The sequence below is a fragment of the Squalius cephalus genome, assembly GCF_949319135.1.
Source record: "Squalius cephalus genome assembly, chromosome: 3".
NCBI classification, from domain to species: domain Eukaryota; kingdom Metazoa; phylum Chordata; class Actinopteri; order Cypriniformes; family Leuciscidae; genus Squalius; species Squalius cephalus.
The window spans coordinates 10,635,416-10,652,760 of NC_137124.1; the positions used below are offsets into that span (position 1 = coordinate 10,635,416).

The following is a 17,345-nucleotide window of genomic DNA, read 5'->3' on the forward strand; positions in this document are numbered from 1 at the left end:
CTGTGATTTATATAAAATGTTTTATTTCATTGCATTATATTTATTAGTACAGTCCCTAGTATTTTAGTTGGTAATGTGACATATTTGCGCTATAGCTGCTAACACAAACATGTCTGAAATCCACAGACCAGCCAAAGATAAATACTGGCAGGTGTTGCCAAACAGCAGCGATGGCATAGAAAGAAGTTTGACTTGTTAGCACATAGTTTGTATTTAATATACATCGCGTATTTTCCAAGCAATATTGTCCATAGTTTGTGACTGATACAGCAGCCTATATCACTAGATCATGAGTCTTGGTGACATCTGAGCTCAGTTCTCCAGCAAGGCAACTCTCTTGGCCTTTCCACTCACGCTCTTCGCTCTCTTCATTTGGTAGACCACATTGGCCGCCGCGTCTGAGATGCTCTGGAGGAGAAAACAATTCTTCTGAGTGACCGTTTGTGCATGCGTATACACATGTAACCATATGAGTGATGTTATCGAAGCATGTCTTCTTGTTCATTTTATGTATAACAGTTTCCACTTGCATCCAGCTTTAAATCATATTTTGAATATAAAAAGCGTGAGAGATCTTTACTCACTGCAGTGGAAGATGTTCGAGGTGCTGGTTGAGGGCCGGTTTCTGTTTTGTTCTGTTTAGAGTAAAAGTGTCATGTTTTAACACAAGGACTTTGTATCATTTAGTCACAATGATTCACTTATAATGCTGAAGTTGTGAGGGCCCTTTTGTGACTGAGCTAATTTCAGAACATAACGTTCAGACAGTACAATCACTGACACATATCTAGAAGCATGTGAGAGTGTGTCTACATGAGTGTGTGCCCTGACTTTCAGTAAACAATGACAATGCTAGATAATGACAATGAGGGGTGTAACGGTACATGTATTCGTTATAGTCAGAGGATGAATACAGTCAGTCACAGGCGATCCACACTCCAGTCCAGAAGGGGGCGTGTGTGGCAATGCAACGCTGTTTGCTAACCGCCATAACAGGAAAAAGAGCGGAAGAAGAAGAGATGATCTACGGGACAACCAGAGAATATCTAATAAGGAGAGAAGTTCCACTCTCAGTAAACTTCCGGCTTCTGAACTGGATGCAGTTCCACTCTGATTCCATATGAGGGCGCTCACAGGCCGAGTGCAGAATGAATGGCGGTCTATGGCGCTATAGACATCAAAATCCACTTTTCTCAGGATATAATTTTTTGTCTAGTAATTTGAATGTTGTATGCGAAAGGAGATGCAAAGAAATTACACATTGCTGGGTGTTAGCTTTTTTAGAGTCACTTATTTGCTTTAAAAAGTCTTTTAAAATGTCAATGACGTCATACACATCGTACGACCAGAGATACTGCTTTACGGCAATCCTTCAGTCACTTTCGTACTCTGTACTTTCTTTTCTCTCGAGCCATCGACAACACAGCTGACACCTGTAAATACACGTGCTAGGAGAGTTTTTGTTTTATTTGTTTCTGGTGCTGCTTCGGATGCCACGATGCCATCAAGCGGTATCTCTGGTCGTAATCAGTCCTTCACTGACCAATCAGCGTTCATTAGCAGAATGCTAGCGTGTTATGGGCAACAACAACTCAACCTGTAAGAAATCGAAAGGACATAAGTACTCGTTCATTCAACTTTCGACCTATAACCCATGTTGAACTTGCAAAACCCACAATCAAATCTGAGATTTCTCAATGGCAATCGGGTGAAAGAGACAAATTTAGCCGTCTAGCTCCATAGACTCCCATTCATTTTGCACTCCTGGGCGATCGCCCCCAGTGGAACTCTGGTGGAACTACAACCAAAATTCGGTACAATAGGACTTAATAGGGAGTGGGCAGGCTCTGCGTAGACGGGCTCTGGACTAACCCAAAACTAGAGTTCAGATGTCACGCAAGAGCTTGCTAGTAGCCTATACCCTGAGTTTCGATTCATTTTTGTGACGTGCTCCACAAACTTCACGGAAAGGAAACCGGGACGGCAGAAAGCAACATCCTGTTTGTTTGTTTTTTATTTTACAAAAGCCAAATGTTTTGCTTTTATTGTGAGTGTACACAAATAAAAATAGCCATCTTACTCTTATCTGTGTGACCATTAATAATGGAGTATTTTAAGTTATTTCCACTGTTATAATGAGACAAAATCATTTGGCATTGTGCTGATTTGGGTCACTACTACAGTCCAGTGATGAAATATGCATGAAAATGACAGCGTAGGCCACGCACAACACGTTACTCAAACAACATCATCCAGATGTGGCAATCACCGGAGCTAGGCAGAAACTAAATCTCTGCACAAGTCTTATTTTTCATTATTCTATTTATTCTGTACCTTTATAACACAAGTGATGCTTTTCAGTTTTGTAGCTGATTGTGACCAAATACATTTTTTTAATCAGCCCTACAAAAACAAAATGAGCTATGCAAGAGTGCTTTCTGTTAACTTCACTACAGGAGGCTGTACTGGACCAACTACCTCAGGGACTAAACGCCGCTAGTTGGAACAAGCTGTAATTTGCACAACTGTCTGTTCAAAATAAATGAAAAGAAACCTAGCATTGGGGACTTGTTGCCTTTTCCTGTTGTACCGAACTCGTATCGAACCGTGACCCCAAAGCCAAGGGACACCCAAAATAATGAACTAATTACTGATTGAGGGTGTATTCAGACCTGTTTGACAGTGTTGATGTCTTCACAGATCATACTCATGGTACTGATCCAGTTCCCATAGATGCTCTCTTCTTTAGGGCTTGGCTTCTGTTGACTGTGAGATGAACAGAGAAAGACACACATGTCATTTCCCACACGTATGATGCACCAGAGAGCGATCTGGAGAGGTTTGCTGTACCTGATGTCTTTGAGAAGGTCCTGCTGAGCTCGGAGTTGTCTCTGTGCTTCCTGGACTCGGCCCTCCATCGTCAGCCTGGCACACAGCTGGGCGCAGTGAACGCCCAACACTGACATATTTAAACTGCCCGCCCAAACCCAACTACACACACAGAAAAAGAGACAGAGGTGGAGAAAGGGAGGTTGAGATATATTTATATACACTACTATATACTCAAAAGTTTGGAATAATGAGACTTAGTTTTGTTTATAATAAGATGTTCATGTTTATAAAAGAAGTCTCTTCTGCTCACCAAGGCGGCATTTATCTGATAAAAATACAGTAATAATATTGTGAAATATTATTACAACTTAAACTTTTATTTTATTTTATAGATTTCTATTTTAATATAATCTAAAATTGAATCTTCCTTAAAATAGCCACAAACTTCACGGAAAGGAAACCGGGACGGCAGAAAGCAACATCCAGTTTGTTTGTTTTTTATTTTACAAAAGCACAATGTTTTACTTTTATTGTGTGTGTACACAAATAAAAATAGCCATCTTACTTTTATCTGTGTGACCATTAATAATGGAGTATTTTAAGTTGTTTCCACTGAAACCATTCAAATATTTTTCAGAAATCATTCTAATATGCTGATTTGCTGCTCAGTTATTATCAATTATTATTGGTGCTAAATTATTAATTATGTTTCTTATTATTATCAACGTTGAAAAGTTTTTGTGGATTCATTTTTTTTGGTTTTCAGGATTCTCTGATGAATATAATTTTGAAATAGAAATCTTTTGTAAAACTATAAATGTCTTTACTGAATTTAAAATCGTACTTACCCCGAAATCTTTGAATGGTAATGTATCATCGTTTCCACAAAAATATTAAGCAGCAAAAACTGTCTTCAACATTATATTAAAAAAAAACATATTTTTAAAATATTATTATAACAGAACAGTTATTTTAAATTGTAACAATATTTCACAATATTACTGTTTTTATTGTATTTTTCAACCAATAAACGCAACCTTGGCGAGCAGAAGAGACTTCTTTCAACTGTCTTTCTATGTCCAATGCAGATATTTTGCATGCGAAACAACTGATTAAAAATCCCCATGTAGTTTATGTCAAGACTATAAAGTGAGTGTGTCATGAGCTGTGGATCTGGAGTGTGTTTGCTGTTATTGTGCATTATTTTGAGTGCTTTACCTGCTGGTGGTGACCCGTTTCTGTTGAGTGATGACTCTCATCACTTTCTGCAATTCCCGAGTCTTGAAGCTCAGCTGCAGCTGAAAAGGGACCCGGTCCCGTTGCTGGAAAACTAAAAGACAAGAGATAGTTCACAATTTATTTACTTTTGTGTTTCACTGAAAAAATACCAGTAAACAGATCTGGAACGACATGTGGTTGAGTACAAAAGTAAAAAAAAAGAAAGAAGCTTTTCTTAAAAGTTTTCTTTTGATTGCACTGCATATTTTGTTCTTACTTTCAACTTTTTCCGGTCTGACCGCAAACTGGAAGGTGATCTCAACACCGTCTGTCACGTTGCCGATCTCTCTTACTAACCGATGATTATCCTCCTCATAGGGGAAGTACCTGCATCAATCAAAGGAGAAAAATAGAGACAGAGGTACAATGTATGTGTGTGTGTGTTTGCATGTGTTTGTGAGTGTGTGAAGATTACTACCGGATACTTACATGCCATCCGGTGCCAGCAGTGTTGCCATGACGCTAGTTGCTAGGACATTGTCAGCTATAGCGCTCTGAATCTCTGTGGCGACTGTACCAATATTTACAATATTAATCTGGGAAGTGGGTAAAAATAAACATAATGTCATTTTTCTGACTGATCTTTAATTGCTTGGTATGTCACATTGCAGATATTCTTTCAAAGAGACACAAAACTTTGAGGTGTGATTTAAAAAAAAAAAGTTTTTAATACAAGTCTCTTCTGCTCACCAATGCTGCGTTTATTTGATCAAAAACACAGTACAATCAGTAAAATTGTGAAATATTATTGCAATTTAAAATAACGGTTTTCTATATGAATATATTGTAAAATTTAATTGATTCCTGTGATATCAAAGCTGAATTTTCAGCAGCATTACTTCAGTCTTCAACGTCACATGATCCTTCAGAAATTATTCTAATAAGATGATTTGATGTGCCCAAGAATCATTTCTGATTATCATAATACGTATTATGTTGAAAATAGTCGTGCTGCTTAATTTGAAGAAATTTTGAGAAACTTATACATTCAATGAATACATTCATTGATGAATAGAAAGTTCTTCACTTTCACTTTTGATCAATTTACTGCATCCTTGCTGAAAAAAAATGACTGATCACAAACTTTTGAACATACGTATGTTTATTATTCAAACTAAGCACAAACTAATATTAAATGGTTGTGACCTTTAAGTAGTGCACAGTATAGAGATGGATGTCACTAAGGTGACTTCAATTTTGCAAATGTATGCACCAGTTTCCTATTAGCACAAAACTCATTTTCACATTTAAATAGAGCTGAAGGGGAAATACTGAGCCCAAAATCGTTCTCCTTTGCGCGTGTGGGCGTCTGGTGATAAGTATCAGTTTCTCTGAAAAAGGCTTTAAAAACAGGTGAAGCCTTTACAGAGGGGTTTTATAGACAAGGTTCAGGTAGTAACAGGTTTAGTGCTGTTAGCAGAAGATTTTGAGCGAAGGGGTCAAACAGACAAAATGAGTATTTCTCGCATAGTTTACAATGAGCAACAAGTATGTGAAATGTAACAAAATTTGTGAAAGACTTTCCCTGAGGGGAAATGAATTGTTGCTGGAATCCTTGTGTACCTCTAAGGTCCTGTTTACACCTGGTATTAAGATGTGTTTTGGTCGTTCGGATCACAATTGGATGAGAGACACATTCCCTTCTCTTTTGTCCACTTTCAACCACTTCTGTCCTGATTTCTTCAAGAGGAGGGTCTATGGGTGGGTAAATGTTTGGGCTTTTTCAGATCTTTCATTCCAGTGGACAAAATAAGCTCACTTTTTTACATATTAAATATTTACGCGACTGGAGGCGACGGAAAAACACACGGAGAGCATCAGCTTTTTGTTTCACGCCGAACGCAGCGAGTGAGTGTTAGAAATCAGGAATGATGAGAGAATATTGTGCTTGGTACGTTTTTCTTCTTCAGATCAAACTTGGGTCTCCAGCCGACAAAGTTTAAATCCCGTCTGGCCAGCACATCCTATAATGTTTACGCACTAGGCCAGTAGGCGGAGAGAAGACGGTCTTTTGTGGCTGTTCGAACACATTCGACCACATGAGCGTTTACACTATGAAAGCAATCCGGTGTAATATGTTTTCGACTACTTCTGGAAGTGGTCGAAAGTGGAAAAACTCAAAACTATGTAGACCCCGTTTACACCTATATTTAATGTCGTCCACTTGTGATCTGATCTTAATACCAGGTGTAAACTATGTTACTCCAAATCAGTCTTCTTTCTTTAGCATCTAATCTGATATCTGCAACATGACCCAGACTGCTCAACAGAATGAAGGTGGACTGCAGATGAGCAGCATCAGTAACTCACTCTGCCTCCTGTGTGGTCAGCCAGCCTCCCAACCTCTGCCAAGCGACAGTCCTCTCCTTCAAAGGTCATCACGGACACTATCACACTATAAATACCCACAACAACAGACATGCATGACTTAAAGGAGAACTCCGGTCAATTTTAACATTGAGCTCATTTTTTTGTAAACTTGGAGTGCTGTCAGTACAGAGAACAATGACAAAAATCGGTGTTGCCTACACCGTGTTATCCTCTTTTTTAAATTTGCACCCTGTTGGCTTCAATGGGTTCAGATTGTTCAATTCCTTCAGAGTGAACACGGGTGAATCTGACTGCAGTAGATGTGAAAGATATGAATAAAAATGATGTTATTTCAGCCAGCGCACATACCTGTATTTACATCCTGTTTTCGGTCGAAGTCCGTAGTAATCGATTGTCGAGTTCATGCGCGTGATCATAGGTAACTAAACCTATGCGTGTGAACTCGACAATCGATTACTACGGACTTCGACCGAAAACAGGAAGAAAATACAGGTATGTGCGCTGGCTGAAATAACATCATTTTTATTCATATCTTTCACATCTACTGCAGTCAGATTCACCCGTGTTCACTCTGAAGGAATCACTCACATGACCTGTGCACTTGTAATGACACATCAAGGATGTTAAGAGGCTAAAAGCAGGTTTAAAACTTGCCCCATTGAAGTCAACAGGGTGCAAATTTTAAAAAGAGGGTAACACGGTGTAGGCAACACCGATTTTTGTCGTTGTTCTCTGTATTGACAGCACTCCAAATTGAATTAAAATGAGCTCAATGTTAAAATTGACCGGAGTTCTCCTTTAATAGCCATCATAACACTTGACATGATGTTAGTTCTTTCATTGTGTATTTTCGTCTACAGTCATTATATGTAAAAACTAACATGATCTTCAGAAAGAGATTTGTGCTTTGGAGTCGCTCACCCCTTTTCAGCAGCATAATGGGCTAACTGGTTGTAGAAATAAGGTGAGGGGTCGGAGCAACGGGAAGACTCTTGTTCTAAGTGGCCTAGTCCTATGTTGGCCTGCCCGTCCGTGCAAATTATAACCTGAAAAAGAAATAGCACCTTATAAAACATATGTGAAACTACAAGAGAAGAGCAGTGTTGTTTTATGCTGTGTACAAAAGCACGTACGGTCCTAGTAGGGACGATTGAATTTGAATTGACTTCTCGAGTAAAGTAGAGTAAAGTACACTATTTATCAGTGGTATTTAAATGGCGGACCGTGGTCTGCTTGTTACATCCGGTTCAATACAGATTGAAGTGCAAGCGGTGAGGGTGGTTAACGGTGATGATCTTTCGGCGCAAACTCAATGAATAGTAGTTTTAGCATTACATATTTATCATAACAAAGCAGGTTGTCATAGCATGCAATTATGAATACAGACCTTTGATCCTGTGAACTGGGATGCCATTGCAACAGAGATGAGGGCAGCAGGTCCCAGTGCTGTGGCTCCATGTTCTCTGAGTCTGGGGAGAAGAAGAAGAAAGCTAAATGAATCAAACGCTGACAACTATTAGACAGTTATTTCATATTCATAACTGACCAGACAGTCTGTTTATAAAAGCGACCGCAAACCATATATGGGTCTCTCGATTTAATTAAAAATCCACATATTACATATTTAAAAATATACTACATAATTCACCAATGCCTGTTTGTACCAATCATGATATGGCACAAATCTCAAATCTCACTGGACAATGTGAAGTGGAGTGGTAATTTCCTGGTCTTATTCATGAATCAGTTGAAAACTATATTAGCCACTGTTTGTTTTCAGTTTTTTAACAAAGGTGAAAAAGCTAAAAGAATGAATGTCTGTGATGTCTTTTACCAGTATTGATTTTACAGTTTGAATGTGATACGCAGGGAAGGAGACCAGAGGCCGTTTTTTAATGGATGTCAATGGAGATGTTGCTTCACTACACTGAATAAACCGCTTTTGGGGGAAAACGGCTTATCATTAAAAAAAAATGTTTTTTTTGTGTTAAATATTGCTATTTAGGTTTGATTTGAAAATGGCTTATCATTCAATAAATCGACAGCCCATCGGCTAATCTTCAACATGTTTGCTCTTAAAAAGTAGTTTTGGATCCGAAAAAAATGCTGTTTTATAAGAGAAATCATTGACAATTGCACGACAGGCATGATTCAGTTTACAACACTTCTCATTCATTTCTATGGTATCCACAAACAGTTGACTGTCGCAAAACGAAATTAAATGACATGAAGGCTGTAATGTTATCGGTTGGCCTTTTCGGTTTCTCCAATGTTAGAGTCACGGACCCTTATATCTCCCAATAGTAAGACCATCTCTGGCATAAGGGACACAAAATGAGAAACACTTCAGGAGTTTAGAAGTCGTCATCTTATTGGTTGAATTCTACAGGATTTTCGGGAGTTGCGTTCTGTAATAAATATTGGAGAACAATTGATTATGAATTTTTCTGAAAAACCTTCTTCTGAAAACTCCCCAGAAATTGAATACATTAAAGACTGGTTGAATGCATTGATTGTAACGGATGAAGATGAAACAGAAAAAAGAAATGTTAATGTCACAGGCAAAGTTGAGATTTCTATGGACGATCTTATAGTTGAACACCTCCAGAGGGACCACGCAAAAAGAGCTTGCAAGACGGAGAAGAAAGAGATAAAGAAGGAGACGAACCGATTCATCGTGCACAGCAGTTAATAAAAACTATCAGACAAGTCGAACGATTAAATAAGAAGATAATACACATTGCAAACAGTTTTATGGTTGAAAATGAAATAAAATGTATAAATGAGGATGTGTTGAATTTACAGGGCAAGCTCAAATTTACTTAAAGCTTTGTGTCGAGTGGTTTTTTACTTTCACGTTGTGCATTAAAAATGATCCCTAACATTTAAAACATTTTTATAGTTATTTCATAAAACTGTGGAACTTTGTACAATTCCGTGGGTGTAAAATCATATCTGACAGAATGATCTGACAAGCACAAAACACAAAATCAGATAGACCAGCAGAAATACTGAAAGAAACTCTGTGACAAACATATTAAACAACCGCCCAAACACATACAGATACACAGAGGCTCCTTCTGCAGACAAGGTGGCGTGACCTTTGACAGACATACAAACAATAACATGCCGGAGAAGCCCTTACGAAAAAAAAGTATACTTCAAGTTCATTTTATGAAGTATACTTGAGTAATGTTCAAGTATATTTTTAATTATACTTTATGTAGTAAGTATACTAATGTCAATATGTACTAGTAGTAAACTTGTAAGTGTACTATTTTAATACCGCTTGGGACTAAATTGACCCACTTGAAGTATATAAAAGTATATGTTTAAGTGTACTATAAGTGTAACAGTAGTAAACTTTAAGTGCACAACTAGTTCATAATTATGTTTCTCATTTGTACTGCAAGTGAACTTATGGGTATACTAGTAGTTTACTATTTTAATACTTGTAGCAACTTTGAAGTATACTCTCAGTAAACTACTAGTTTAGTAGTTTTATACTACTAGTTTAGTAGTTTTATTCTACAAGTTTTCTTTAAGTGAACTTAACATTATACTTATAGTTTACTATTTCTATACAATTTTTTGCAGTTGCAGTAGGCCTACAGTATACTACTATGTTCAAATGTTATTTTTTATACTTGAAAAATACCTTTAACTCTACTTTAATTTTAAAAACATTTTATTAGCTTCATGCATCCTTTTTTATCAACACTCGAATGTCAGTAAGTTTCATAAAGAAAGGCAACATTTTGTTAAAATGTTGAGAAAATAGTTGAGAAAATCACATTTTTGTCAAAGACTACGCCTTGATCAGATCCAGAATGGTGATCAAAACACAGGTGGAGTAGATCGAGTCCAACACCCCCAAAGCTTCAGTCGTTTTCTCTTCATGGGTTAGGCCTATACGCTTAATTTCATTTGGAAACATTAAGCAGTTTTGATTTACAAGCTGTTTAATGTTTGATGATCACATTATTTTACATTTGAGTGAGCAATCTTCTATCACATGGTTCAGCTTCTTCTTCTCCTGTGTTTTGATCCAGAGATTCTGTACTAGAAGATGTGTCATAGCGCCCCCTAACATATACCAGTGAAAACATGGATAGCTGGAAAATTCAGTCAATGGTGGGGAAAAGTTTAAAGTAAATATGTACACTACCAGTGAACTAGCCTACACAAAAATTCAGATATGCAGAATTAGAAACATATCTGTTTTATATCAACATTTTAATCAATATTTTCAAACAAAGTTTCATAAGACTGTATATGAAAAACAATGTAAAAAAAAGTATATTTAATAGGCTACTCGATCAAAAGAGTTAACACAACTACAAGCCAAGTATACTTTGAATAATAAAATTTTTAAGTATATCTCGATCAAAAGATTAAGTACAAGTATAGGCCAAATATACTTGGACTTTTCTCTCAGTATAAGTCAAGTACACTTAAGTGTAATTAAGTATATTTTTGAGAAGTATATAAAATGTAGACTGAAAGTATGCTTTCTTCTTTTTAGTTAAAAAGAAGTATACTAATAGAACACTTGAATAAACTTATTTTCCATGTTTATTTTATTTACTCTATAAGCTATTCCACCCGAAAGTTTGTTACTATATAAAGCTGAACATGTTAGTTTATAAGACGGTATGTAATATTATGTTTTAAAAAAAGTATTTAATAAGCTACTCAATCAAAATATTAAACACAAGTACAAGCCAAGAATACTTAGAATACTTAATTATACTTTCAAGTATATCTCGATCAACAAGTATAGGCCAAATATACTTAGACGTTTCTGTCAGTATAAGTCAAGTATACTTAAGTGCAATTTGAAGTATATTTCTGAGAAGTACATGAAGTATATTTCTGAGAAGTACATAAAAAGTAGACTGAAAGTATACTTTCTTATTTTTAGTTTAAAAGAAGTATACTAATAGAACACTTGAATAAACTTCTTTTTCGTAAGGGACGTTCCACTCACTCTTTGATTTTCTGGGTGAGAGGCTGGATAGTCTCTGCAATGCAGTGAGGCGTGCTGTAGTTCTCTCCCTCCTTCTTCAGATAGTCATAGTCCACCAGCGCCCAGTCTCTCAGAGTGAGAGGAACCCCTGTCCCGTCACCATACACCGTTACCTGAAAACCACATGCACATCTGTTCACATGACAGTAAATAAAGCACAATGAGAGCTATTTCGGTACTATGCTTTCCAGCTAATTTTCTAAAAATGTCTTTTCAGTTTTAATATTAGTTGTTTCTCTTGCTTCTTAATGGTGAATTCTGGTGCCCACAACCAGAAGCCACAAGCTCGTCAAAACTAAAACAAGAAGAGGAAGTGCACAGTCATCACATCTTGGATGAATCTCAGTTGCTTTAAAGGCATGTTGAGTTTTGGCTTCAGAAGTAGAGTGTGTAGTTCTTCCTCATGTCTATGATTGTTACCCAGGGTGTTACATTCAGCCTGGTCAGCATGTGTTGCCAAAATTGTGTCTACTGGCATAAACTCTGGACCACACAGCTGCTTATTCTGACAAAGAATAGCCCACTTAGACAGGAAGATACCATGTGACGAACATGCAGAATAAACAAACACAGTTTTTTTGTGTGTTGTTTAGTCACAAACTCATCCTAAATACAATATATATAGGATTTTTTTTTTTTAATATAACTCAGATTGTATTCGTCTGAAAGAAGAATGTCATGTACACCTAGGATGAGTAAACCATGGGCTAATTTTTTATTTTTGGGTGAACTATCCCTTTAAAGAGTGCTAAAATGATATTTATTCTTTGCATTTCATAATAAAATGGACAGAATTTAAAATCTGAGACTTTGTTTCCTATCAAAAGTAAAATTGGACATGATATTGCAAAAAATTCAAATAATGATGTGGCGGTTTTTGTAAACGAGTGAACAGAAAAAATAAAGGTCAGGTCAGAACTTGGAATAATAATCTGTGAAAATGTAGTTTTAAAAAAGCCTTTCAAAGTTCTTGATGACATTAATCTGGAAAACCTGGCACATCTAATGACTAGTTCCTCCTCAAAAGCACTCGCACTTTAGTGACATGTCTCCTCTTATAAGTGTCTTTACCTCATTGTTAAAAGTCACCAGTGCCAGTCTTCGGTGAGGTGAGGTTTTCTGCAGGGTGGACAGCACCATCTGAAGAGCTTCTTGGACTCCCTGGACCCAAAAAATGGGAGTAACTTCACATGTTTTGTGCCTGTTTATGTAAGCAAATCTTCAGAAGTCATCTCTCACCTGCAGTCGTGAAATGTATGTGGGTGATCGCATGCTGTTACCTGGAGAGATCTAAGAGAAAAATACATTTAATGTAAGCATAATAATAATTAAAAAAAGGGTGTTAAGCCCTGGCCGTCTGTAATGAAAGAAGACAGGCACCTCAGAAGTGACACTCATACTTCCGGAAATGTCCACGCACAGCACAATGAGCATGTCGTCTAGATTCTCATACTCCACGTCCTCGTTGTCCTCCATGTAAAGTATATCCCTGCCTGGAGGAGAGCGCAAGGGAAACCGTCCCGCCTTTAGTGCCGCCAGCGAATAAACGTTCTCCTTCCCGCAAAACTCACAGCTCCACATCTAGAAAAAAAGACACAGGAATCACTTTTAACAAAAGAAAATGTTATTTCAACATTAATATCAGATGCTCAAATGGGTTTTGCACCCCTTGGTATAACTTACTATTGTTGTTTGGTGTGTCTCTGGGCTGCTTGCAGAGGACATGATGGAATTGCATTTCCCACAATGCAGTGGTTTCTGGCTGCTCTGTATAGCAGAAGCTACGGAGACAGAAAGTGAGCTGGTTTGAATTGAACATTTTGGATTTTTATACTTTCAAAAAAGAAGTTTAGCAGAGTAGCACACCTTTAGTAATGTCCACAAGGCTTCCTACTTTTAGTGACACTACGTTTACATTAGCTTTAAGTTGAGTCTCTTCATTATTCTCCAGACCTGAGAGAAAAGAGAGAGAGAGAGAGAGAGAGAAAGTGAGAGAGAGAGAGAGAGAGAGAGAGAGAGAGAGAGAGAGAGAGACAGAGAGAGAGAGAGAGAGAGAGAGAGGAAAACTCACTGACCCTGTTTATTTATACATAGCTGAACATTTTCTGTGCATGTTTGTGGAATAAAGGGAGTGTGAATGTGTTCTCACCTCTTGGTGGTAACGGTGGTGGAAGAGAGCTAGATAGACTCTTTCTCTGCTGCATGTTACGGGGCGGTACAGGAGGTGGAACCAACGATGGAGCTTAAAAAAAGTTTATTATAAAAAATAATATTGTTTCGTAGACAAATAAAAGCTGTTCAAATGTTTGGGTGTTTGTCAAAATGTCAAATTCAGTCATTAAATGACAGAACGTTTTTTTTTCAATTCATCAAAGACTTTTTTTTTAATCACAGAGCAGCACGACTGTTTTCAACATTGATAATAATCAGAAATGTTTCTTGAGCAGCAAATCATCATATTAGAATGATTTCTGAAGGATCATGTGACACTGAAGACTGGAGTAATGATGCTGAAAATTCAGCTTTGATCACAGGAATAAATTAATTAAGTTAATTTTGTAATTTTGTTCTGTTTTTACTGTATGTATGAATATATATATATATATATATATATATATATATATATATATATATATATATATATATATATATATATATATAACAGCAGGGATTTGTTTAGCACGCACTCATCAACATGTACTTGAGAATGTTCCTATCATCAGTTTTTAACACCCACAAAAAGGATGTGACGTTTTTTTTTTTCCAATGAACAATTTCTTTGCACGATAACTTTCACCTTCTTTTGAACTGAAAGAGTGGTGTCTATTAAGAGCTGCATTACAGTAGAATCGAATTCTGTTTGCATTATTGAATCATTATTTTCATGTTTAACACTGTAAAGCTGCTTTGAAACATTCTGCATTGTATAAAGCACTATATAAATAAAGGTGACTTGACTTAAAGTAAACCAAATAAAGTTAAATGAAAAAAAATAAGTAAATTCTGCTGTTCTTTATCAGAACTAGTAACATTAAAACATTAAGGGTAGGGTAGGCAATTTTTTTTTATCATTTTTTTTTATTATTATACTGGTTGAAACTCTTCACAGCCTGATAGCAATCATTAATATTAGTGGTCTAAATATTAAAACATGAACATGTATCTTCTGCAAAAGTCTAAGTACCAAAAAATGTTCGTCCATTCATTGCATTCGGTTCTCCCTGCCTGTCAACATATGCATTTCCATACCTTCGCGCAGACATCACACATCATCTGTGTGTTTCTATGCAGAATTGTAGACAGAGGGCCACAAACAAACAGTAGCTGCCTTTTACAGTTCCACCTGAACCAAAACAAAAAGCTTATGCTTATGTGGTAACTGAAATTAAGAGATAACAACCCGTGACGTTCTAGCCGGAGCTTTGTGCATTTCTATGTCAACACTATCAACGCCGAAATGAAACAACCGAAGTTGTTTAAGTTCATTATTATTATAATGTTGCATGCTTTGAGACATGAGGTAGTTTAACGGCGTCTCTCGTGGCGCTTTGCAGACTCTGCTGTGCGCGTTCATGTGTTTTGAAGGAGGCGTGGCTTCGGAGACGCTCTGAAGGGAGGGTGGGATCTCATACTTTCAAACCTAACTTGCTATTGCTAGCCTCTCCAAAATTGCTTACCCTACCTTTAAAAAAAAGAAAACTCATTCCTCATTTCAAGAAGGCTCACAAATACAGAGATAATACAAGCCTCTTCTTCACTCATTAGGAACAGTCTTCATAAAGCAATGCTAAAGTGAAAAACAATGTGTCATTTACTCACCTGGCTTCGGAATGAAGGTTACACGGTTGTCGTAAGGATGATCTGAGACAGAATGCGCTCTGGACAGACCACAGGGAAGAGTGGACGTAGACCCTACAAAACATGAGCAATCATGTGGGACAGATTACTGACTGACTATGTGTGCAATAAAATATAATAGTACCTCAATACACTAGCCTATATGGGGCAAGTTGTCACAATTGGACATGCCTATTATTAGACACTATTTAATGCTGCTTCAGTAAAACAATTATCAAGCACAAAACAACTGACAAAATATCAATATTTAAAAGTATTGCAACATGCAATAATATTAAACCAACAAATACATAAGCACATGTGACAACCTGCCCTAACCTGACATTGAATGCAACATAAAAAAACATAGCTTGAGAGAGCAAGACAACTCCCCCTTGATACATTTTTTCTTTCAGTAATTCTCTATATATGTCTCCTCAGATTATCTGAGCTCTAATAATAAATGTTTACATCACATACACAGCATACGACTAACCTTGATTTGAGATTTTAGCTTCATCTTCTGTTAAACTCTCAGACCTCCAGTTACACACAACATGACTGCAAGCGAACTCCATCTCTGTGGGTGACAGAAAAGGAATTGCCACCCAATTGCAATTGCTGCCAAGAAGAAATTATACTTACGTCAAGTTATATTCTTCACAGTCAAGTTAAAATAGAATCCATTACGCCAACACACCTTAAAACAACAACTTCAGCATTCCCTTGGTCATGTTGTGCACACAGAAAATGTCAGATAATGTGTTTCTATGTAGTTTAAAGGCAAGACTCTAGTTATTTTCGAAGACTTTCATTTCCTGCTAAAATGGTTCACTCTCAGTTGCTGAAGACAGTTACACCTGTGCTAAACACTGTGGCACAGTTTGCCTCCCTTGTAAAATGATCTAGAAAATGACACAATTTATCATTTAAAGGGATAGTTCACCCAAAAATGAAAATTCTGTCATCATTTACTCACCCTCAAGTTCTTCTAAAACTGTATGAATTTCTTTCTTCTTATGAACACAAAATAATATATTTTGAAGAATGTCGGTAACCAAACAGTTGATGGAGCCCATTGACTTCCATAGTAATTTTTTTCTCTCCATATATGGAAGTTAATTGGGTCCATGACATAATTTTTTTATTTTTGGATGAACTATCCCTTTAAGGAAAGCGAGTATGTGGTGATACTTTTATCTATCACAGTCTCCTTTCTTTTGTCTGTTCTTTCCTTGTCGTTTCTAGCAAGAGTTTACAGAAACCAACCCATGTCTCATATTATAGCCCTATAAGATGAACAAAAATGTCCAAAAGAGTGAGTTATTGAAAATAACAGGTCATATACTCTGACACTTACACCCATGGTAATATACAGCATGATAGATATAGCCTCATCATCTACTAATCGCGAGGGCTTCAATCTCAGATAAACTATACTAGGTACAGTGTTTAAAAAGTATCTACCTGGTTTCGGCAATTCAAAGTGAAGTGTCTGACTGTCATTCAGCTTGCATAGAAAGCCAGCAACATTACGGTCCTGCTCTTCACATACCTACTGTGTGTGCACGTTTGACTATGCGTGAAGATACAGGAAGACAGGAAACTGTGGGTTCAAGACTAGAAAAAAAATAAACGAAACGAAAGAAAGAAGACGCCCAACTAACCTCCTTCACCTAACATGGACTTTGGCTCGGATGTCAGACTTACATTAGGCTATAAAGAAAATTCAGTCATTAAACATTAACAGCAGTGCTGTGTGATTCTCTGCTTTCATAATTCACTCTGTTCATAGAACAACATCACACTTACGTCACACCATAAATATAGCCTGTCACTCAAGGCTCAATACAGGATTGTCAAGTTCCTTCCGTTGACGTGTATATTATTAACCTTTTTTTATTAGAGAAGAGAAAGAGTCATACAGATTTGAAATGACATGAGGGTGAATAAATGATGAAAGATTTTTTTTTTTTTTTTGTTGAGTAAACTACCTTTAACATCTGATTATTCAAAATGATGCAATCACAGATTAAAA

The 17,345-nt window shown here is 36.9% G+C and overlaps 1 protein-coding gene across 4 annotated transcripts; it reads right to left on the bottom strand.

Moving 5' to 3' along the window:
* Positions 1-17,129, bottom strand: LOC307156405 (circularly permutated Ras protein 1). Of its 4 annotated transcripts, none has more exons than XM_079867730.1 (20): positions 16,975-17,129; positions 15,804-15,887; positions 15,290-15,382; positions 13,620-13,712; positions 13,337-13,423; positions 13,154-13,251; positions 12,851-13,051; positions 12,710-12,760; positions 12,542-12,631; positions 11,432-11,583; positions 7,829-7,910; positions 7,363-7,487; positions 6,421-6,505; positions 4,540-4,646; positions 4,328-4,437; positions 4,051-4,162; positions 2,851-2,991; positions 2,673-2,766; positions 585-635; positions 1-408 (listed from the first exon to the last, which is right to left on the bottom strand). In XM_079867730.1, the coding sequence occupies exons 1-20, from the start codon at positions 16,988-16,990 to the stop codon at positions 313-315; spliced, it is 1,968 nt and encodes a 655-aa protein (XP_079723856.1). In that variant the 5' UTR covers positions 16,991-17,129; the 3' UTR covers positions 1-312. The 4 variants fall into 4 exon arrangements, with proteins under 4 accessions (XP_079723856.1, XP_079723859.1, XP_079723857.1 ...); XM_079867733.1 differs by having other exon boundaries at positions 2-408; positions 15,804-15,928; positions 16,975-17,122; XM_079867731.1 differs by having other exon boundaries at positions 2-408; positions 15,804-15,928; positions 16,775-17,122.
* Positions 17,130-17,345: the final 216 nt, after the last annotated feature.